The sequence below is a fragment of the Anser anser genome, assembly GCF_964211835.1.
Source record: "Anser anser genome assembly, chromosome: 1".
In the NCBI taxonomy this organism is placed as follows: Eukaryota; Metazoa; Chordata; class Aves; order Anseriformes; family Anatidae; genus Anser; species Anser anser.
This window is the reverse complement of record NC_139720.1, coordinates 84,404,973-84,428,383: the sequence shown is the minus strand read 5'-3', so window position 1 is coordinate 84,428,383 and position 23,411 is coordinate 84,404,973. Positions and strand designations below refer to the sequence as shown.

The window sequence follows — 23,411 nt, the reverse complement described above, 5'->3', positions numbered from 1 at the left end:
AAGTACTGTATATTGTGCATAGCACATTATCAAATATGGATAGGCAAAAAGCAAATTTAGGGTTCAAAATAAGAAGTACTCTTGAAAAGAAAGGCAGCACACTAATTAGCAAAGTGCAATAGCTGGGTTCACAGAAGGGTGGGACTTCCCAGAGTTCATAGGCCCCTGTGTTTTTCAGAAATGTTCTGTCTGTAACTGCTTAATGCTGCTAAAAATTAGTTGTTGGCGTTTCCTGTAAAATTAGTTCGATTCTCAAAGGTAAAATTTCCATTGGTTTCTAGGAGTTTTACTAAGTGTGCTTGACTTACAGAAATTTGATATTGTGGGAACATATCTTCAGATTCAAATCCCACATTAAAAACAAAACAAAAAAATTGTCCCTTTGTCCCTGAAGGTGTTGCAAAGATTGTGTGATGCTATGATGTCTGTACTACAGACCTTGAAAAGACCTTTAAGTGAAAGATGTATTAGAAAAACAACATACTACTGAAGAGAGAAGTTAAGAAAAATAATTTGCTTCACCAATGAATCTCTTCCATTTGCTTTTTGCAAATCTGCTACCTATAGCTAAATACTTACATGGAGAAATGTTATGTAACAAAAAAAAAAATGTAAATGAAGGTGATTTCTAAGCACTACACTGTGACTACAGAAATTTATGATGCTTTGACTTTTAAAAAAAAAAAATCATTTTTTTAAATGCTGTGTTGTATTGTAATCCTGTCTATGTGTGTTGCAGTAACACCTGAAAGCCATGATGGTGGAGACCAGGCCAGCTGAGGCAGAGGCATTGGTTGCTCCTGGAGTCTAGAAGGTGTTGGGCAAATCGTCCCTGAATGAAGGTTTCACCTGCATGGGCAGAGGCTCACTGAGCAATGCAAGTGCAGGCTCTATTCGTCTGGGTGGAATGGGGCTTCTAGGAACAGACTGCACTGCAAGAGTGCCAGGGGAGCAAAAGAGCAAACCCTGCAAGCAGAACTGGTACCAATGCAGAACAGTAATTGCAGGTGGCACAGGTCTTTCTGAAAGTCATCAAAGGCTTTCTAGTAACATGTCATGGGCAGTGGGGTGGTGGAAGTGTGTGCGTGTGAAGAGCCTAGGGACGATTTCATCAACAAAACTGGAAAATTTTAAGGCCCAACAATGTCTCAGACATTGCAACCCCCAAGCTTGCGTTCCATTGTCATATTAATCTTCCCCTCTACATTATCCAGCAAGTACCTGTGTCCTTGCACACAACTGGCAGCTGTAAAATAAACACCCACAACATCAATTATGGATGAGCGTGCCGCATGATACGTTCCCTGCAGCTGATGCCTACAGGCTGGCTGAGTGCTTCAGCTCACATCCGTTCTCATTCTCAATGGTCTTCAGAAACAGACTTACACAGACGCCCCTTCTGGTACTTTCTGGGAGGTGGCAGAGCTGGAGTTGACAAAAGAAAGGGATGGAGCAGAGGAATGTGCTTGGCTGCCTTCCTGCATGAAGATGGGGGAGGCTTTGCCCGTGCATGCCACATGCACCTCAGCTAGAGCTCTGCATCAGGGATGGGCACTGCTGGGGGGCACATGGTAGCATCTCCCATGAGCCACATCTCTATGTGAACAGCGCGGGGTCCTCACCAAGATTAAGGTCCTGATTTAGCTGGTTTTTTTCTAATTAACCAGACAAATGGCTGCTAACTTTGAAAGCGATTTGCTTGAGTAAGGAAGGCAGTAGTATGTAATTCAGGATTTATTCATATTTTATGAAGTGTTTAAGAATTCTTCAGAAGGAATTGTTATGCACATATAATATCGGTTATATATAAGACTGCTTGATTCAACAATGAACAAATAAAAAGGGCAATTTTATCTTTTATTGTCCCCTTTTCCCCATTTTCACTTTGTCTGGAATAAAATTAATAATAATACTATTTCTAGCATGTCTGAATGTCTATTGAAATAATAAATCAAGCTTCCCAGGCACAAGTGTGATTTTAAAAATACATAAACATTAATGAGCTTCATTTTTCTCAGCTTTGTCTTTTAGTTTCTCACTTTGATAGCATATCAAACCATTCTTAATAAATCAGATCTCCAAGTTAAATTGTATACTGCATGTAGAACAGTTTATACCACGCAGACACGTAAATGGCTTTGGCAACCACTTCGAAATATAAAGAGATTCATAAACGAAATATTCACCCAAAAAAATCTGCAGTTCAAAACATACCCAATTAGAATTCAGAAAGCAGATGAGTTTTAAATGCAATCTTAAACTTGGAAGGAGAACCTATCAGGAGATAATTGATTCCACCAAACAGAAACAATCATTGAAAATGTTCTGCCACCGGAGGATCCTAGGGGCTATAGAAAAGGTAATAACTCTATACTTTTCCCTATAATATTTCTGACAGATTTCTATAAGCCATTGTCCCATCTCACTGAGCAGACAACCCCTCTTCTGTCACGCTCCGTTGCCTTGCTGTTGTCCTGTTTCTTTCCTGAATGACGAGGGCAGCCCTGTGTTCACCTCCCTTCCTCTTCCAGTGGAGCCTGGGGAGAGCTGTGCAGCCATGAGGGTACGTGGGCTGTCCTGCCACCTTGGCAAAGGGGCCGGGCCACTTGTGCAGGCAAATGTGCTCCTGGCACTGCCTGTGTTAACAGGAGCGACAGGGGGCCACCACTCTTCTTGCTCCAGTGGCAGTAGGATTAGTGCCTGACCCTTACAGGGCTTTCTCCTGCTTCTTGGTTCCCTCCTGCTGTTTCCCTCTAAATCTTCCCTTTTTGTGGTAGAAGAGACCTGTCCTAAGCCTGGACTTCTCCCTCCCATGTATGCGTGCACCTGTCAGAGCAACAGAAATCAATTTTGCCTGCACATCTGGAAGCCCTGATCCAACTTGTGTGCTGTCATTGGTTGGGGGTAGGGAAGGAATTGCTGTTGTCTTTATTCTAAATATATAATTTTAATTGAGGTGATTCAAAATGTATTTGCATGTTTGGACCTCGTGCATTTTTATTCCAGGCACAAACTGAGCTGCTTAGGCTTCCTAACCTAACTTATTTCCAAAACTGCAATGAAAGGCATGGATTTTTCTGGATGTGCTCCAGTAAAGAGGTGCAGTAGAAAGTCCACGTGGGTGACAGGTCACTTTGTCCCCCTGTATAAGGCGAGTAAAATCCAATCACGCCTACACTGCCTTCCACACTCCCCCTACAGAGCTACTGATGTGTACTTTGATTTAGTATTCTACTTTTCTTTCACTCTACCTGCACAAAGAATGTGCTTAGACAAGCCTAAAAGGAGTCTATGGAATAATTATTCTGGCCCATATGTAAATAAGTCGTATTTTATTTCTTGCTGATGCTCAGCAATTTTCCTGCTTTTTATTTTTTCTCTGACCTCTTTTTCATCAATGGTTTTATTCATTTAGAGTACTTTTAACGAAAAATGTTGGCTCTGAAAGAGCAATACATTGTAGGGATGCATGTATTGTGTGTGTATATGTATATAAAACTGTTACTCTTTTAGCAAGCTTCTTTGTTAATTTATAACTGCTGATGGGTGTTGTACAGTAATAATTTTACTTAGAGTTGTACTAATTGCACAAGAGCGTAGTTCTTTAAAATAATGAAAAAGTATGCAGCCTGTGTTTGTGTATTCTTGATGAGCAAAAACTAGGTAGGACTTTTTATGTTTGATTTTTCAAAATAGCTGTCAATTTGAACAGCACACTGCTATCTAGAAGCAATAGGAAAGATCACTGTGATATGACAGCAAAGGTTGTGGAAGTTCTCAGGTTGACATGCTAGGCTAAGGGCTGCTGCTATTTTATAAGAAGTTATTCTGTGAGTGGGGGAAACCAAAACATCTTTTTTTGTATGTGTGTATGGATTCGTGTCTTATGTGCTCTCTCTGACAGCACTAGTCTCAGCCCCCTCTTGCATCACCTGTGCCATTCTCTCTCTAATCCCTGACTTTTGCATCCCTAAATCTCCAGAATATCTTGTGCTCCCTCCTGTGTTTTCTTTCTGCAGGCTGGGCAAGCAGCAGCATGTGTTGCAGATGGCACTGAGCTGCACATTTGCTGAGTGGCAGCCGACAGACCAAACAGAGCATCTGAGAGTTGAGCGGATATGGCAGCCTTGTGTCCTAATTTACATTTCTGATCTGCAGAACACGGGGAAATCTCGACTCTCCTGCCCATTTGGCTGATGGGGACTGATAACTTTTATTTTAAGGGCTGATAAATGGGCAGAGATGGCAAGATCACACATACCTCGTTTTGTTATGTTATGAGACTCAAATCCGTCCTGGTTGTCCTCATTTGCAGCTAGACTCAACTTATGTGCGCATCTGTGTGAAACCTTAGAGGCCTTTAGTAACTTCTTGCTATAAAAGGAGGAAAAAATACTGCCATGACTTAGGTATATAGGCTGTGGTCTTAGTTTCACAGAAAATAAAGACTGCGTCATTTGGGGATTAAGGCACTAGAGTCTAACTGCTAGTGGGATGGGTGAGTAGGGAGAGAGAATTTCCAAAAGTAAGAGTTAGTCAGGGGAACTGTGGCTAATTTAAGCCCCAGAGACGGTCTTGCTTTGAGATATAGTAAAGATAAAATGCCTTTTCCTCTCCTTCTTATAAGGCGTGTTTGAAACGGCACTGCAATTAACTTCCTATATGTTGCATTTCTCTTCTGTTGGGTCTGGTGCCCTTTTGCTCTCCTCAGTTCTTCTGAGGAGCCTTATGCTAGGCTAATTTAAATATTGATAATTAAACTCTTTCCGTATTCCTCTTTCCAAAAATGAAAGAAATATTTCTTCCAACTCATCTGGCTCAGTGAATAGATTTTGGGTGACGTATAACATCATCTTTAAGAGATAAAATGCTAAAGTAATAGTTATAAATAGATGTGTAAAATCATACTGGTGAATCTCAGAAGCACCGCACTCGAGGAGAGCAATGCAATTGACAACCAATTTAAGCTACAGCGTGAAAGGATGCAGAAATAACAAGATTTGCATGAAAAATATTGAGATCACGAGAACATCAAATTTAAACGGAAAACTCATGTGCCTCATGATTAAATCATGAGAGCTGACATTACTGTTATAACATTCAATATCCTTGGCTTTTGAAAATAGTTTTATAATGAGGGTGGAGTGTATCTATCTGTATAGAAAATGAGCATTGTTTGTACCTAGCTAGCTCATTATGATGGGAATCAGGAATACAAGGCTCTCAAATCTTAATACAGGTCAGAAGATCTCAGATGCCTCCAGCTATGGCTGAGCCCCCCCCCCCACCTTGTCAGGAAGATAACCCATAGCAAAGACAGAAACTGACCCTGCTTTCAAATCACCCAGTCAGTCAATCAGTCAATCAATCAGTGATTAAACAGTACTGGGGGGGGGGAATAGACCGAATTTCAATTAGGTAGCTGATTGTCTATTTATTCCGTCTTATCAGTGACAATCATTTATCTTAGGACAGAATACAGCTACTCACATCAGGGACGGAGGCAGCAGGTCTAGGGAAGGGTCATGGCAAAGAGTCTCTCTCATCCGTCAGGCCTTATGCTTGCATGACTTACAACCACCCCGGCAGATTTCTTTCATTTTCTTTTGGTGGTGTTGTGCTTTCTGATACGCTGCACGGTCAGGAAAACCTGATAAACTTGTTATCTTAGTGGAAATATGGACTTTCTAAATCAGTTTGTTTTCATAATATGTTCTAGCAGTGCAAACCTCGATGGCACTTGCGTGGGCTCCCTGTTTAATTCTACGAATGAGAAGCTTGTCGTAAATGAAGGTGCTTGTTCAGGTACATTCATGTTTTCTAAATTCCAGCCCCCACTCAGTTGAAGGTTTAAAAAAAAAAAACAAGTCGGCTCTAGAATCGTGGAATTGATTAACATTGTTCTTTCTGCTTTAGTGGTACTCACTGAGATGTCTTTAATACTTACCTTTTATATTTTAAATAAATCTGGAAGATGTGTTTTCTGTTTGTTTTTAAAATAGCTATCATCCTCATGATAATGAGCAACAGCATTTATATAGAGCATTAGTATGTTTTTTTAAAACTGAATAAAGGGAAGGATAAAATAACCAGAATCTATTGTCTGGAAGCTGCTAGGATCGGCTGCTTTATAGCACTCTGCTGAATAAGAAATACACTTCTGGGAAAGATTCAGACTGCCCCCCTGAAGAAGCAACTGACTTTTTTCCATTTTAACTTCACAAATTATGAATTCACAGGCATGTCAGACAAACTTATTTCTGATTAAAAGCAGCTGAGTCAAACAGGACACTCATTGCTGTGCCATAATCCCCAGCAGCCATGTCACTTTTGCAGTATCATATTCCTTCATGTAATATCTCATAGCTGACACTTTGTTACAGGAATGCTTTTGCCTTGCAAAACTGAAATGCCATTAACTACCCAAAGGCTGCCGAGTCTCTACCGATTTATTATACGTATTGTGTGATATCTTCACACCGTAAGCAAAATTCTCATTCCCATTATAAGTACAGCAGAAAATAAGCATGGGTCCCTCCTCAAAAATATCTGGTTATTTTATTAGACACTGTTTTTATCTTTTTGATTTTGTATCTTGGAACTAAATTAATGTTTCTTGCTGTTGGTATCAACAGGCCTTTTGTGTGTTTAATGCAGGCTTAAAATACTGTGATAATAATGTGTCCAGTATTGCAAGAACTGTGCTACTGAAACTGTAGCATAGTAACACTGAAATAAAACGTGAAAAGAAAAAGGGGTATTGAAGGGCAATTTTGCACTGTTTACTGTGACCTCACAATTAGCAGCAAAAATAAAATTATTTTACCCAGAAAAGGAATCTCTTTGCAAACACTGCATTTTACTGGTCTCATCAGCATTATAGTGTCTGATCAGCTCAGCCTTATGTGAGGCAGTAACATTTATTTTCTAGGTAGTCTGCCAAACCCAGGGGGATTAGGAGTCTGCAGTGATTAAGCCCTGAAAGAGCATGAAATTTGCCGGCTGGTGTTCAATGTCTCAGAAGGGGCTGAGACTTCTTTTTCTCCCTGTGATGGAGCTCTCCACCAGGAAAGGGTGAGGGCAGCGTGGGACAACCATGTGCCAGAGCTGGCATTCCCCAAATATGCTGCAGGGATGCCATGGAGAAAAGGTGTTTTATGTGTCCACTGAAAATCCAAAGTTTGAATAGTGTGTGCATGTTCCCTGTAGGAAATTGTAGTATTTGCTGGGGAATAGGTAGACCAGAAACCAAATTTTAGTCAAAAAATTAGCTATTGGTTAAAAGTGATCTCTGTTGGAAGTTTTCATCATCAAGTATTTGTTGTTGACAGGGAAATAATTCTACATCTGTAACACAGACTCCAGGAAAGCAAACAAACAAAAAAAGAAAACACAATCTGCTGGATTGCTGGATGCCTTGCCAAACTTTGGTGCATTTACTAGTGTAGCAATGACACTCTGCTTCCAGGTCTGTGCGGTAGAACACTGTTCTCTTGCCTGTGTTTTCTTCTCAATTAATGTTGTGTGTCCTTTAATTATCATTGCTTGGAACTGGCTAGTTTTTTCCTCAATATGAAATTAGAAGTTAGGCAAAAGTACTGAAACCTCCTCAGTAAGGGCTGGTTTGTCTTTGGTCCTTTGAACATCTTACAGAACTAAGTATATTTAACAAATTGTAATTTGGGGATAAATCCAGTTTGGGAGAAGCAAAAACTTACTTCTGAATCGTCACCCAATTGCAACAAAAATACAAGAGAAAAAGTACTGTTAAAATCTTAGTGTTTCAATTATGAAGTTTTCTTTAAGGCTACTTCTGGAAGTATATTGGTAAGGTTGTTTTGGTTTTCTTTTTCCTTTTGCTTTTTACACAGCCTCTTTCATGTTAAAATGATCTCTAAAGAAAATATAATTTCCAAAGCTATGTAATCTTCAGTTCATTTTTAAGTGCAGGTCAAAGTGCATTGTTATTCTTCTTTTTTTTTTTTTTGTAAAATTATCTCCTTTCTAATGCTTTTCACTACTAGCAGTTTTTCCCTCTTCTAACCTTTTCCTCTGGATCATCATTTCATGGAACAAGCTGGAAATGTCTGGCTTTCTTTATGCTGCTGTTGTTGCTGTACTCCCCAGTTGCTGGACTTTACACATTAAGCAAACTGACTAAATACCTGTCAGATACTGTTTGTTCTCCCATTGTATCCTCAGAGGAAGAAGTATGGACAGTGAAGTGTTATGTTCTGATACGGATTTCAGTTTGTAAATTGCACGTGTTGCTCTGTATTTATGTTAGCGTACAAGGTCATAAAAATGTGCTTTGCCCTTCAAGGGGAAAGTAGTCCCTTTGTCAGGGCCTAAGGAAATGCTGCCTGCAGGGTAAGTCAGGTTTCCTTATCCAGCAGAGCCTGACTGTCAACCAAGCAGTTGTTTTGCATCCTGGAACTGGAAGTAATTTTCATGTGTTAGGCCATTAAATGTTCAAAGCCTTTATCATTCTTGTTTTAGTTGGCTCTCCTGTGGAAAGTGGAAGAGAGACTTTAATATATACATACATACATACATACATATATATATATATTCATTAGTTTGTGGTACTGGGAAGGTGAATCACAGAGTTCAGTGATAGAGCTGCCCAAGAGGTGCTTTTATTATTATTTTAATATACCTACATGTTGTGATGTAACAAAAAATTGAAGAAACAAAGAAGAGGCCAAATACTTTTTTTTTTCTTTTTTGTTTGTTTGTCAAAGTGGGGTCAAGACTACTGTATGGAAGGAAATTGTAGTTAATAAAGATAGTGCTATTGGAGAGTTTAGTTTCATTGTAAAATCCAAACTGATTTACAAAGTAGAGGATAAACTGAGTAAATGTGGCATGCATAGCACTCGTCATGTGAGCATGCGTCTGTCGGATGCTGGCTTAGGATTACCAATGAACTTTTCAGTGACAAAGAAACAACTCTGTGCTTTTTGGCAGAGATTCAATTTATCACCCACCACCCTTTGCGTGCATCCTGTTAGGAAGGACTCAGGCTATGTTCTTATATTGGTGTCAACTTCCCCAGTTTTTTGGTATTACAGCAATATTGTATGGGAGAGGCTTGAGTGTCTAGGTTTGAGAAGCGCAGGGAGATGTTTGGATGTCTTCCCAAGCTCTGACTGATACAACTACTGCGCTATAAAAGTTGTACTCCCAGGGTTCAGTAAAATGACTTTCTTTTCAGTAGCTTGAAATATATTAGTTAATTCTGTTAGCTACATGTCTTGATTGCCTGTTTGGATGCTAGCGAGAAGCAGAGTGTGATTAGTCTGATTTATTTTAGATGTTTACTCAAAGTCAAGGTCAATTGCATCCCTTGTTCTCACCACTGTCTTTGAAGAAATTCCAGATGTATGGCTCAAATACAGATACCTAAAGGCTGGGCAAAATTAACCTTTTATTCATCTGTAGAAAAAGATTTTAAGTATCTTTTTTGTGGACTGTCATTGTTTGTATTTGTCATCACAAGACATGTCACGTCATTTAGATTTCCACCATCGAGACAACTTCATCCAATGAGTAACTAAATAAACCTAGTCTGAGAGGTAACCATTGATCTGTAAGAAAATGGCAGAAAAATTGTCTGAATTCCTATCTGTGCTTTTAAGGAGAAAAATATTTTTTTATAGCAACAGTTTTTCTTTCTTTAAAAGTCTTAAATCAAAATGAGGTGCAATGAGAATAGGGAAAAACCTTGGGAACTCTAACTTATACTTTGCTCACTAGATAGACATTTTCATGCTTTTCAGTTATCTCTTTGCTTAATCTTGGTTCACAAGGAAAAATGCACCGTTTCTTTAGACTAAAAATCAGAGAAGCGTGTCTCCACTGCTTGATGAAAGATGAGTATGATGATAATACTGACAAATGCACAATTATACACATAGAATAAAAACAACTGCAGTCAGGCAGAATTTTTTGAGTCAGGAAAATCACTATTTCCTAAAATGTAAGAATTATAAATAGCAGATACTTGCATGATCATAATGAAATATATTTTTCCTTTCAAAATGAGAGAATAATACAGGCAAATGAAATTCTTGTCCCAAGTGTAATTATAAGTATTTCTATTAGGAATCCTGCCTCTGATGACTTTGAAATCTGTGGATTTTATCCAAATATACACAGCAGAGTTAGGTATTACATAAATTCAGACATGTATTCATTGTAGGTATATATTTGTGATGTCATACTGTCAAGAAATATATAAAGGACATTTCATTTGCAGCAGACATTTCACTGTCACAACATATTATCATCCTTGCTAATGACAAGTGGGAGAAGATCAGGTTTGTGCTGAAAATGACCTTGAAGCTTTCCTAACTCAGTCCAGCAGAGACAAAGAAATGTCACAAACCTCTTAGCAGCTGTAATGGTGTCAGGTTTCTGTTATGAAGAGTTCTCTTATGTGGCAAGAAGACAGAGAAACAAGGATAAAAAGGACAAGCAGCAAACCAAAGACTTCTCCAACCAGAGTTTCGTGAAACATTCAGTAGAAGTTTATATTCCCCATCTAATTTAAAACGGGTATTTTTTCTGGACAGTTCATGCCCCCACAGTTTGCTGGAAGTGGGAGGAGGGCAGCTCTGACAGCTATTTGGGGGTAATCTTAATCCACATCCTCGGTAAAATTGATGGAAGTTTTGGCAGTGAATTCAGCAGAGCTGGCCTCTTGCTCTGTCTCTCTCCAGTGTCATCTACCAGTTGCACATCACAAGTAAAGGGGCCCATGAAGAGTTACAGTTTGAAGTCAAAAAATAAGATAGTTTTTAATCACTTGCTTTAACATGCAACATTTACTGTAAAATGCACACCATATTCTGTGACTTTTTTAGTAATTCAAGAGTTCAATATTGAATGAAAAGGCATAGCAATCAAAAATCGTAAATTCAAAATCTGATTTTGACAGAGGTGATCTTTTTAAAAATGGAAATAAGGTGTCGCTACCAAAGGAATTCTGTTTAGACGGGAGGACGTTATCTTCAGCTATGCCTACAGTCTAGAAAGTATAATAAAGTAGTCATGCTTTCCTAAGCTTGTTTAAGGGGGGGGGGGGTGGAGAATATACTTCTAAAAATCATTCACACAAAAATGCAAACTTTACTGTTTAGAAGTCTTAGATATTTTTTACGCTAGTGAAATGTCCTTGAGTTGCTGATTTCTTTTGTTAAGCAAGCTGTGTTAGTGTGTCAAGTAGATTTGATCCACCTAAAATGCTTAAGATGCTCTGTTATCCATTGCAAAAAATGTCAGACACGCACCCTCATGCATTCACTTTTGTCCCACTTATTGTATGAACGAGTGGAAAAGAAATTAACTGAGTAAAAATCATGCACAGCATCGTGCAGTGAGGAAATATAACTTGATGCTCTGCTTAGCTGACAGAACCAAATACTTGATAGCTACTGAAAGAATAAATGGTGGTGGAAGTTTTTTAAAGGATTACTGGATAGAAGCAGAAATGTGGTTCCAAACCTATTCTGAGACACATACAACATGTGTGAAACATACACCCAAATCTGAAAAGATAGCCTTTAATCTTTGCCAAACTAAGTGCTATCTTTTGGTTTGTTTGCTGAAAAGTGCAGGGTGAGAATGCAGAACTTCGGGTTCTCTGGAGAAGGAACATCCTACTGCCGGAGTAGCTCACGAATCTCAACTATGTAGAGAGAGTTTCCAAAATAAGTGAAAATACAAGTTACAGCTGTGGAAATGCAATTTTGCAGGTTTATTAGATGGAAAACCACTTACAGGTTGTGTGCCGAAAGAATGTTCTACCAAATTCAAGCCACCACCATGCAGTCCATGTGGCCATGCTGCTGTTAGAGTTTCAGTACTCAAGTAAGTGTGAGGTGTATCTTCTATGAGACCTACTGATGCATATGCTTAGGGGAGAAGTTTCAAGCCCCAGACGTAAGCACAATCAGCAAAATTATTTCTAAAGCAATACGATAAAGAATGTTGCCTGCTCTGCCGGAACTCAGTAAAGCATTAGGAATAAGCATTAGCATAAGTAACACTTGAGGTGTTTTTTTTCTTATCAAATCCAAAAATATTTTTTTCCTTAAAACCTCTCACTTGTCACATCAAATGACTTCATAAGGAACTCTCATGATTGTTTGAGAAAGTTAGCATGGATTCTCGTTGTTTGTTCAAAATCTTTGAAACAATCTAAGGGTTCTAAATCCCAATGTAAAATTGCCTCTATTTTTTTCTTATTTCTTTAAAATTTATCTAATTGACTAGGGGACAATCATAAAGAGATGGAGAGGAAGCTGCTAATCTGTGATATTTTAAAATACATGTGGTGGAAAATACTGTTGTTGGACTGTTCCTTGTTTATTAAAGTGAAATAATTTGTCTATCACAAGAAAGGGTACAAGTAGTAACAAATTAATGTGTTTAGGCTAGCGCATGGTGGATGGTGGAGGTATGATGCTGCTGTGGACTTCCCTGTTCAGAGGTTGGGCTTGGATTAGTTAGGGTTCCTGGGTTCTTATCCAGAGCCTTTATGAAGTCTCTTTCAACAGCCAAACACAAACTTTCCGCTGTGTTCCATTATGCACAAAATATAATAATATTAATTGGACTTTTAATGCTTGTATAGGACTTTGAGATCAGCGTTCAGAGTGAAAGTTGCTGCATATTTACGAGGCACTGGTTTGATTCCAGGAAGTGGCTCTGAGGAACCAAAGTACAAATTTAATGACCCCATAGAGATGTATCAGAATAAGGGAGAGCGGAATCTGGTCTGAGGACACTAGCTGCTCTTTTAATTGCACCAGTGACCTACTGAGAACATCAATTAAGCTCCTATTCTACTCACTTCACAATAAATGGTTTTGGTGACATGTTATTAAGGTTTTCTGGGATTTAGTTGTTCTTGTAGTTCTAAAAACCAGAAGGGAGTATTTAGTAGTAACTGCTGTTAGCAAACTACCATTACTAAGCTCTTTCAGAAGCAATTTGTGGTCTGTGTCATAGAACCTACTGTGCTTGTGGATCTAGGCTTCATTCTTGATTCAGTTCTTATTGCCTTTACAAGGCAGAGGAAGGGGAGGGTTTGTTTTTGTTTTTTAAGAAGAAAACATCCTTTAAGCTAGAAGAAAAACAAAATGACATTATACTGGTGTTAGTAAACCTAGCTGATCAATAACCTTATTATTAGAGAAAGCTGAAACTTTCCACTCCGGGCGTTTTTTGTGTAAAAGCCATTTGAAGTGGGCAAGTGTGAAAGCTGGAGCTTGTTCTATGTATAGGAGAAAGGGGCACAGTTCGGAGGAATTAAATGTGTGTCAAGAGATTTCAGGTTGTTTATTCTTTACAAAGCACTTGTGGCTGGCAACGTTAATTACTTGACCCCTAAAGAAAGGGGAGGTGTTTTTGGTTTTTCCATTTAGAAAAAAAATCTAGCATTGTTTATGGATTTAATAGAATATGGCCTTTGTCAGTTGACCTCCTTATTTTATGTAAAAGCAAAACCCATTACCAGCTGATGAAGCAATGGTTCAGGTGAATGGTAGTTGTTGAGATGTCTCAGGGAAGAGGCATTTGGAATCCCTGCTGGTGCTGTGCTTGGAAAGGAACCGAGGGAGCCCCCTGGTCCCACCATGGGTCCCACCATGAGCATGTCCCATCACAAGGCAAGGAACTGGCTCCTGTCAGATGGAGTCTCTGCTGAAGCCTGTGAGAATAAAAAGGGGAGGGGGGCGTAGGGAAGGAATGCACTGCAGTTGTTTGACAGCCACTAGTAAATTACGCCTCTTACCTGTAAACTCTCCAAATCCCCTTTCAGCGTCTCACAAAGAACAATAATTGTTTATTGATCTAAGTGTTAACAATGTATTGCTTGTTCTTCAATAGGGTCCAGAAATGTAACTCAAGGGCAATAACTGCTTTGGATAAGCAACACACTTGATGGATGTGTGGTTCTTTTTCTTTCTTTTTCCAAAATATGAGCATATAGTTGAAGCATTTTGTTACCAAAATGCAATCTGTGTACATATGTATGCCTGTATGGGCTAGTGTCTTTTTTCTTCAAAAGAGTCATTTTTCCCAACAGTGTTTAATACTTCCCTTATAAATTACTTTTTTAAAGCATAGCAAAATGCTAAATTCTTTTTCAAGTCATTCCTTTTACCTTCCCCTAACATCTGTGCTTTGTCAGACACTCAGATGTTGTACGCAAAAATAAAAACCAAGGTGATACAAGATGAACCACAGCAGCATAAACACCAGTAAAGAAATTTTCCATGTGTTGCCAATATTTTGTGTGTATTGGGTGGGCGCATTTAAATAGACACTGAGTGTGTTGCCTCAGATAGCAACCAGTCACACTTACAGAGGAAAGTAATACATAAAGCGGTGTGTTTGTTTGTTTAGTGGATTTTTAGATGAGTCTGTTCTGTTTCACTTCAAGAGAGAAGGGAGAAGATTAAAATGAAAGTAACTGCTGCCTAGCCGAAGAGCAGGCGGGTCATCACCATGATCTTAAATAACGGCACTGTCAGCAGCAGGACCCAGCCAAGTTATCATATAAAGCTAGCTTTCATACAGAATGAGTACAAAAAAGTTTTCAAGTGCAAGGCTTCTTCCAACCTGGTAGATTTGGACAGCTGATAAACCCTCGGATATCACAGTGACAATTAGTTACTTATCTTTCAGTACTGAAAACGGAGGTTGAAAGTTAAGTGGCAACATAAAGCTAAACACCTCTGGGACAGGGCTTAGGTCCAAGCCAGGCAGAAATGACAGAAAATCGTTGAGAACAGAAGACGTTAAAAGGTCAGAAATAAATTGTGATCAAGCCCTGTTTGACCATTTTATCAGTTGGTATTTTTCTCCCCTTTTAAGAATGAATCAACATTTTCCCTTCTCTGAAGCTGTTTGTGTTGGCATTAAAGATTTACCTACCATCTAAATACATCATCTTATTTAGATGCGTTTCATTCTGTAGGAGGGTCAAGTTCTTCAAGGAAACTTTGATTAAGGCAAACTTTCAGTGGAAATTTCAGTGATAACGTAAGAAATGAGAGGAAGGGGATTGGGAAGATGCAGCTGCCTGATTTAGGTGTGGTAGAGACTGCTGGAAATTCCTCCTTATGCCCTCTACGAGTGAAATTCTGGCTGCGAATGAATCAAGGATAAAGCTCTCCTTGATTTCAGTGGCATCTGAGGACTTTACCCCATATAATTTATACTCTGCTAAGCACTGATAATACTTTTAAAGTAGCAAAGACTTCAACTTATATGTTGTTGGAAGAAAAGTGTGTGTGTATATATATGCATGTTTGTGGATGGATCTTCTAACTCATTCACACACTTCTCTCAGATGTTGATCCTTCTGGAAAAATTCAACCATAATAATTTCCTCTACCCTCATCAATTATACATGTACTTTCTAATTCTCAGAGTTCAGTTATGAGTTTTTCCTACAAACACCTACAAGGTGTTTTTTTCAGAGGTGTTTAGTCTTGCAGAACCTCTCACTAAGGTGCTTCCTCCAATGTCCTCATGACTAAATGTCACCACATTTATTTTGATAATGGTCCATGATCCTTTGTTCCCCTGAATTTCCACCTCCAAGAGCCAAACAGGAGCCACTCCTGGCCTTCTTCCACTTGCCCTGTCACGCTGATGGTGCAGTGCCACACAGTGCACTCTGAGCTGCCATGTCAACCAGTCTCCTCCAGGAACAGGTCCTCGCCTTTGCTCGTCACTAATGTGTTCACGCCAGGGCTGTCACATCTTGGACATTAGTGCTGATCAAATATTTCCCCACTGCTTTAACTGTCACTGCAGATGAACTCTTGTTAACTGAGAGACTTTACCAGAAAATTCATCCCATCTTTGCAAGCAAAATTTCTTTCCAGTTGCCTCAGCCGCATTGGGTATCCAGATGCATCTATGTGGAGGAAGCAGCTGGATATGCAATGAAGTGCAAAGGATTTTTTTAAATTATATCTTATATTTCATTTCTTTGCCATTCAATGTGCTTTTCTTCAATGTGCTGGAAACTACTTTCTGCTGCTACCATGCCTCAATTCAGAGGGTATTTTGTTCTTCACACCACAATCCTTTGGAAGTGTACTAGCAAGAAGCTTCTGTCAATGTTAAATCTTGAAACTTCAAGATTACACTGCCCATGAAACTCTTGGACTGAAATGAGTTAAAGAGAAAGAAAAGAAAACATAGGGAATTGCTCCATTGAAGATGGTGGAAGTATTGAAAAAATCTGTGTGCATTCCCCAGGATACCCCATGATACCTTCATTCCACCTGAACAATCTTCTAATCTGTGCCAGCTGGAATCATTAATTATGATTGATTGGCAAAGTAACTGATAGGAATTTCAAGCTGAAGGAGATGGAAGGAGCTACAAAATAAATGACAAAAAAAAATGGTTCTCATGGGTTTTAATTATTGTGTTGCACGTTTCTTAAAAATCTTAACACCATTATTTAAAAATAGGTCGCCTTCTTTACAGAATATTTTATATCCAATAACTTTGTGGATTTTTTGCTTTGGTTGGTTAATAGATAACTGTAAAGGTTAAGACATAAGCCATAATTTCTACAGAGTTTTATTTGAAATTCAGTCATGGTACTGGTTGGATTACTTTATTTCAGTGCTTCCTTCTCTATTTTTTCCCCCATGTCCCTGAAATACAAGCTGCAATCTCTTTCAAATCCTCTCCAGGAAATATATTGACATATATCAACTATGTTGTTGTGTGTTATGTGGAACTCAAATTGATTTAAACAGTGAGCTCTACTTTTTAGGCAGAAGCTTGTAATTTGAACTCACCTACAGATACATATGATGATGGGGTCTTTAACATTCAGATGCCTGGTTACTACTTGTTTTTCTTTTGGTTGCATGTACTGTAACTAATAATGTTATTATGGACTTATTTATTTATTTTATTGTCTCGAAGCCAGGCAGTACTGAAACTGATGACTCATGCATCGACCTATAATTCTCACTGATCTATTTTGTTGCCTCATAATGACAAAATAAATTAGTGGACTTTTTTTCAAAGGCAAAAGTAGTGAATTTGCTGTGTTTTTTTGCTTTCTCCCAGCTCATCAGTGGGATTGACTGCTGAATTGGAATTCATTGCGAACTTTGGTCTGTCAAGAAATTCGGTGCCAGTTAGAACCCAGCAGGGGCCAAAATCTTTAAGTATTTAGGACTGAAACATCCTTAGGGTTAAATATTTTGAAGGTATTCAGAAGTGAATTTGCAAAATTATTTTTTTCTCTTTTTTATAGCTTTTTTATATGTATATTTGGTCATTGCATCTGCATGTTGGATTAGCAATATTTGACGTTTCTATATTGTATGTCTGGATGTCTTTGTACCTGATATCAATATGGGATTGTATTTTTCCTGTAATGGACCTTACCCTGTAGAATTAGGGCTCAACTGAAATTCATTTTGATTTATTCCAGTATACAATTCAATGTCCAAAGGCATAAAGTGATTGTCCACAGCATGTGTGCAAGAATACTACTTAAATGACTGAAGATTTGCTTACTTCTGGTATGAATACAGGAAGACGGCTCTTAAAGTTTGCATGATTGTTTTAAGGGATGAAGGCTAGGGAAGAATGATGTTTGAATGTATTGCTTTTCTTTGTTATACCCTAGAAAATGCTATCATTCTCTTGTCTGTGTTGTCAGTGTCCCTGCTCTGACTTCTGAGACTATAGTAAAGGATGCATCGTATCTAAAAGGATTAATTTCAGGGAAAATCTCTGAATGGTATTTGCAGTTGGAGATTGTTCTCCAAATAAATAACCTTGTACTCCAAGTCAAAAGGTTCCACAAATCTCAGTTCAAATGTATACAGTACCAGCTTGTTAGAATTTGGACAATGTGTTTATCTTCATATAGGGATTATTCCTTTAGCAAAATTGTGTTATTTCATGTAGGAACTGGAAACGTGTTAATTGATATACTTAAAAAAAAAAAAAAAATTCAACCTCAGGACAACACCTGGATATAGGTTATATATAGGATATAGGATATAACTATAATCAACTGCAAAGAGAGTCCTGCCATGGAAAGTGATTAGTAGCCCCTACTATAGCTGATACTCTTAGCTCTGCTAATAATACATGGAATATTCCAATGAAGACTTAGTTTGCAAAGGTGAACATTTTATACATGCGTAATATTTTATAAAACCAGAGGATACTAGGATGAGATGTGGAAAGAAAAATGTTTCAGGCATGTGTCTTGCAATTCCTTTGGCATGTGCTTAGCTTTATAATAGAAACTGACAAGCTGAATGAAGAACATGCTATTACTGTTTTGGAGTACTATTAAGAACTTATCCCTGTTGTCATTCTGCAAGATTTTTCCAGAATTACCAGGCTTCCAGAATATATATGTTTTTTTCCCTCTGATAGCATTTGCTTTGATACTGTTTCTCAGACTCAGTTTGTCATTCTTGTACAAGTCTTTGTGGCACATGTTAATTTTGTAGTTTGCTGCAAGTGAAGCTGTCCGGAGAAAAAATTCAAACAAAAGAAATGCAAAGTTCTGCACCTGGAGAAGAATAACGTCATACTCTGGTATATAGGCACTGGCACAGGTTGCCCAGAGAGGTTGTGGGGTCTTCCTCCCTGGAGATCTTCAAAAGCCACCTGGACGTGGTCCTGGTTGGCAATCTGGTGCAGGCAGCCCTGCTTGAGCAAGGGGCTTGGACCAGATGACCACCAGGGGTCCCTTTCAACCTTACCCATTCTGTGTTGTCACCTTGTTGATGTGGCAACCTGCTAGTTGCTGCTATAGAGAGTTGAAATATTTAGCACTGTGTATCAGTTAGGACACATAACAGCTCTTCTTATAGCAGAAGGGTTTTTTCAGCTCATCTTTTCCTTAGCTGGGTATGACAAACAGCTGTCAGCACTAAATGAGTTGCTCTTCAGTTATTCGAATACTAAGTACAGCTCCAGAAATAAGAAAAGTAAGTAGCCCTTATTGGTCCAGGATTGAAGAAACGGAAATGTAAGCTATCGAGCTGTATTGCTTAACTGATGTAAGCCTATGAAAAGCAGAAAAGCCAACAGCTGTGGGACTGAGGCTGTCTACATACATCCTGATACGCACCCTGGTGCTCTGAAGTCACAGAATTAAAATATATCCTTTCTGTGAAAGGTACATTTTGTACCTGTGATCAGATAACAAGGTATTCATAGTATGTATGAATCTGTCCAAAGGGAGACATAGGAATAATTTCTGTTTAACTGTATTCATTTGCAAAGGAAGACGGTTTTTAAGAAAGAGTAGCTTATTTTAATGAATTATGTAGTTTTTAAAATTTGCATAAAAAACAGCTATATTATTTTCTAGTTGCTAATGGTTCTGTTGAAGGAAAAAGGAGGAGGGGAGAAATATCCTGTTTTTAAATGAGATCAAACTATACTACTAGTTGTAGAGCATTGCTATTACTGAAATCTATGCTTTGTTGTAAAGCAGCAATGGAGAATCTGGCTTACGTGCTAAGGTATGTTTTTTCTTGTTGTATCATCTTTTCATACAAATTCACTCTCCAAATGCTTTACTAATTCATATAATGTACTTACAGAGATAATAGAAACAGCAAAGCATGAAAAGCATGAAGGATAAGTTAAGGTTTCATTCAAGATTTAATGGCAAAATGGACAAGAAAGCAATGTAGTAGTTAAGAACAGAGGAAGTAAAATAGCTGTCCTTATTTCTACTATATGTTCAAGAAGATAAAAATAAGCAGGCTTTTTCTACTTTGTGTAAGGACTGTACAACACGATAAAGACTTGAGGTAGTAAAAGTGAGAAAAGACCATGTATATTTCTTTCCCCTGTCTGAAATACTTCTTTGCCTTGGTAATGAAGGAAGAATTGCTGTAAAGAGTAGTGAGCAGGGGGCATTTGAGTTACACAGTCATGGGTTCAAATTACAGCAGATGGTAATACACTTCTGGAATGATCTATTCTACCTCCTTTAATAAATTTTTGATTCTAGCTTACTAGATCTGTTCAGCATTTTTTAAAATTGTATTGCTGCTCTATATTTTAGTGCTAGTTATATCTAAAGGTATGTTAGCATGTGGTTTGTTGTTCAACCACTGGATATCCCTGTATGCTAGGTAGTTTTTCACTAAACAAAGGAGACAAGATTGGGCTTCATTATACGTTATTTTCCTGAGAAAGTTTCATCTGCTTAAAATGGACCATACTCAATAAACTGTAATTCTGCTTGCTGTTAACACATTTGATTTTCAGTATTTAACAACACTGACCTGTGTGTGAGTCTGTATCTAGAGAGAGAGAGAGAGGCAAGCAATGGTAATTATAAAGTTAAAAGATAAGCAAAATTTAATGAATTCATCACAATTTTCTTCTTGTAATCTATGCAAAATCTCAGGGACTTCCCTGGAATTGTTAGATATCTATGTTCAGCTGAGCAGATCGAATTGCTGTACTGGGGTCATATAATGAGATGGCACAGTTATGACTTCAGATAGAAACAAGACATAATCATAATTAAAAAGTGACTCCACAGTTTCAGTCTCTTTTTAAATGTACGACAACTTCAGATTTTCACTTCATATTTGAAATCTCATTAATATCTTTTCGATTTTTCAGTCACATATGCTTCTTCGTTCTTGCCCTTTCTTGCAGTGACCACATCTAAGAGCTAACTGCATAAGCAGCACTCATTATTTGCTTATTCAAGTATAGCAGGATATTCAATTTCAGTTTTTTGAATTAAAGAGATGGAAGATGCCTCCTAGTTCTCCAGGTGATGCTTAAAAGAGCTCAGAATTTTATAGTTCACTAGTTAAGATATCTTTTGGAGGTTAAGCTAATGACGTTTTTTATGCCTTATTAGCTATCTGACAGTGCACTAACACAAATATATTCAACTTTTTTTTTATAAAAAAAAAAGGTAACTAATGCAATCACATAAAACATCACTTAATACTGAAAACCCCAAGTAGTACTGCAGAACTAGAGTGTAAGTTTGAGAGTAATGCGTTATGCAAAGGTACAGTATTTATTGTCCATGGTTCCTGTAATCTTTCACTCTAAGTATTTTTTTGTGTGTGTGTGTGTTGGGGGGCTAACTGTTATATTATAAATAGTTTAAAAAGTAGGATATGCCTTCCTACGTATGGTTCCTTGTCCTCAGTGAGGAAATGAAATATGCAGAGGGAGAAAAAAAAAGGCCAAAGAATTATGACGTTGGTTAAAAACCAACAGCTTTTCTGAGATCAGTGGAATATCAAGGCACAGTAGAATAAATGGTCCAACATTTTGTGCCTTGCAGGATCCACCTGGGATAGGGCATTAGTATGTGTCTGTGCCATTCCCTCAGCAAGAGCTCCATGCACTGCAAATATGCCCATTCTCTCTGCTTGGGGTGGCTACTTATCCTGTAGTAGAACTTAAGGATTCAAGCATTAGATTGGCTTCACTTTCTGTACAAACATCATAAAGTCTAGAAAGAAAATAACTTCCTGTCCTTCCAATCTAGATATAACATGAGACAATGTGTGAAAGTGAGTAAGGAAGAATAAACTGAACTAATTCTAAAAATGTTTTAGTGATAGCATACAAACTGTCTTACCACCTGTGAGCTTTTCATAGGTATGACAAGGCAAAACAGGGTAAGGCAACTGAACAGCGCTGCCTTATCAGGAGTTGCATCTTGACTGAGCAAAACAGAAACAGAAGTTCTGAACAGAGCTGTATGTATAAAAAATGGCACTGCTCTTCCCCTTGATGCTGTTCAATAGTCACTTTTACCATTCTATCTTCAGCACCAATAGTGCTGGTGATAGTAGGCATGAAATAGCTACGCTACGAATTTTGTCTTATACTTGGGAAGGAACTTGTAGAAATAAATGAGGGAGATGGTGCCAGAAATGTATGAGCCCAAACAATTATTTTGACAGCAAAATTTGGACAGATACAAGTGAAGGCATATGGTGTTTTGGCCAGAGGGGTGGAAACTTCAGTAGCCTAGACACGACAGAAGGAAGTCTTGGATAAAAAACTGTTTCTCCTCTCATTCCAGACAGCTCAACTTCTTAAATACCATGGGCTTGAGGAGCCTTTGAGATCTATTTGTTGTGGGATTAAATGGAGGGACAGCTCAAAATTGACTACAAATTGCATAACTGAGTGGGAGGACAGTTGGTGTTGTCTTAAATCTAAGACAAAAGAAAGATATTTTGTGAAGAAAAGGAGGTAGGGCTCTATTTTAATTGTGTTGAGACTGGATGACAACTGGGCAATAACAAGAAAACATTAGAAAATAAGGCCAAGATAGGTACAGAAAAAAAAAAAAAAAGAAAGAAAAAAAAGGAATTCAGTCATCTGGAACTTCCTCTAGGAGATATATTAATAATATATGAAGTGTGCATCTTGTGACTCCATAGTCACAAGGATTTCCTGAATGTCCCTGGTTGCCGTGGAGATGAGCATCTAGGGGCTGAAAAAGTTTGTTTAAATTTGAGGTTCTACTTTAGAAAGCTAAACACGTTTCTTGCCTTCAGTATGGAGCTTCTTTGGCTCAGAGCAAGAGTTTGGTAAGAACAGAAAAAGTTCAGTAAATGGTATTTATAAACAGGTAAATTTGGTGGATACTTTTTTCTTTTTTTTTTCTTTTTTTTTTCTTTTTTACTTCTTTCCTAGAGGAGAAATCATCTGAAATGGCAGTTGAGTTGGTGAGGCTTGTCTTTTCTCAGACTGAAATGCTCTGACACATGGAGCAGTGCAAACTAAGTAGGCTAAAGCACTCTTCTACCACATGACTAATGCTCCCTCATCCCTGCGTAGCAAGGTGGTATGGATATATTCCCTCTGTGTGCAAATGATATAATCTTTCTCATCATGTATGAGGGCTATGTGGGATAGAATAATGAGTATTGTTGAGCAATTATAAAACACAGGCACCAAATTTGTATGAGTAACAGAAAGCACGAAAATCTGTTTCTAAATCTGTGAGTATGAATCCTCTTCTATTTTCTGCAATATGCCCAAAAAATTGCTGCTTTGAAAGCAGAGTGTAGTTCAGGAAATCTCGAAAGAGGGGAAAGGGGGATGCTGTCACATTTGCTGTTACTCTTCTCTTTCCTTCATCTCTCAACATATTACTGAAAAATGAAGACAAGTTTACGATATGTACATCAAAAGAAACTTTTCCTATGATGAATGATAGGAGGACAAGGTCAATAGCAGAAGTGATTTAAACATTTGCTAAATCTGTTGTATTATTCCACTGTAAAGTTTGTGAGGCAAGAACACACTGCTGCTATTAAATACTGAGCCAGATTCTTCTACTTAGATTTCTCTGTTCGTAAAGAATCATTTTTTTTCTCAAA

The 23,411-nt window shown here is 38.1% G+C and overlaps 2 protein-coding genes across 6 annotated transcripts in view; one reads left to right on the top strand and one right to left on the bottom strand.

Moving 5' to 3' along the window:
- The window catches only part of LOC310882904 (uncharacterized protein), a 76,669-nt gene extending 58,086 nt beyond the window's left edge, over nt 1-18,583 (top strand). Inside the window, exons 3-6 of one of the 5 annotated variants that reach the window (XR_014573220.1) lie at nt 740-877; nt 2,399-2,563; nt 3,007-3,151; nt 4,020-6,863. The gene's annotated coding sequence lies outside the window, so the exon portion shown is untranslated. Of the gene's footprint in view, nt 1-739; nt 2,110-2,398; nt 2,564-3,006; nt 3,152-4,019; nt 6,864-17,115 lie in introns of those variants that run through there. The other 4 variants (XR_014573221.1, XR_014573219.1, XR_014573222.1 and 1 more) reach the window with 4 other exon arrangements.
- LOC310882964 (uncharacterized protein) overlaps nt 12,619-23,411 on the bottom strand; it is a 57,481-nt gene continuing 46,688 nt past the window's right edge. The window contains exon 4 of the mRNA XM_083802504.1: nt 12,619-13,717. Coding sequence (XP_083658630.1) covers nt 13,570-13,717 — 148 coding nt within the window. The 3' untranslated portion in view covers nt 12,619-13,569. The remainder of the gene's footprint in view (nt 13,718-23,411) is intronic.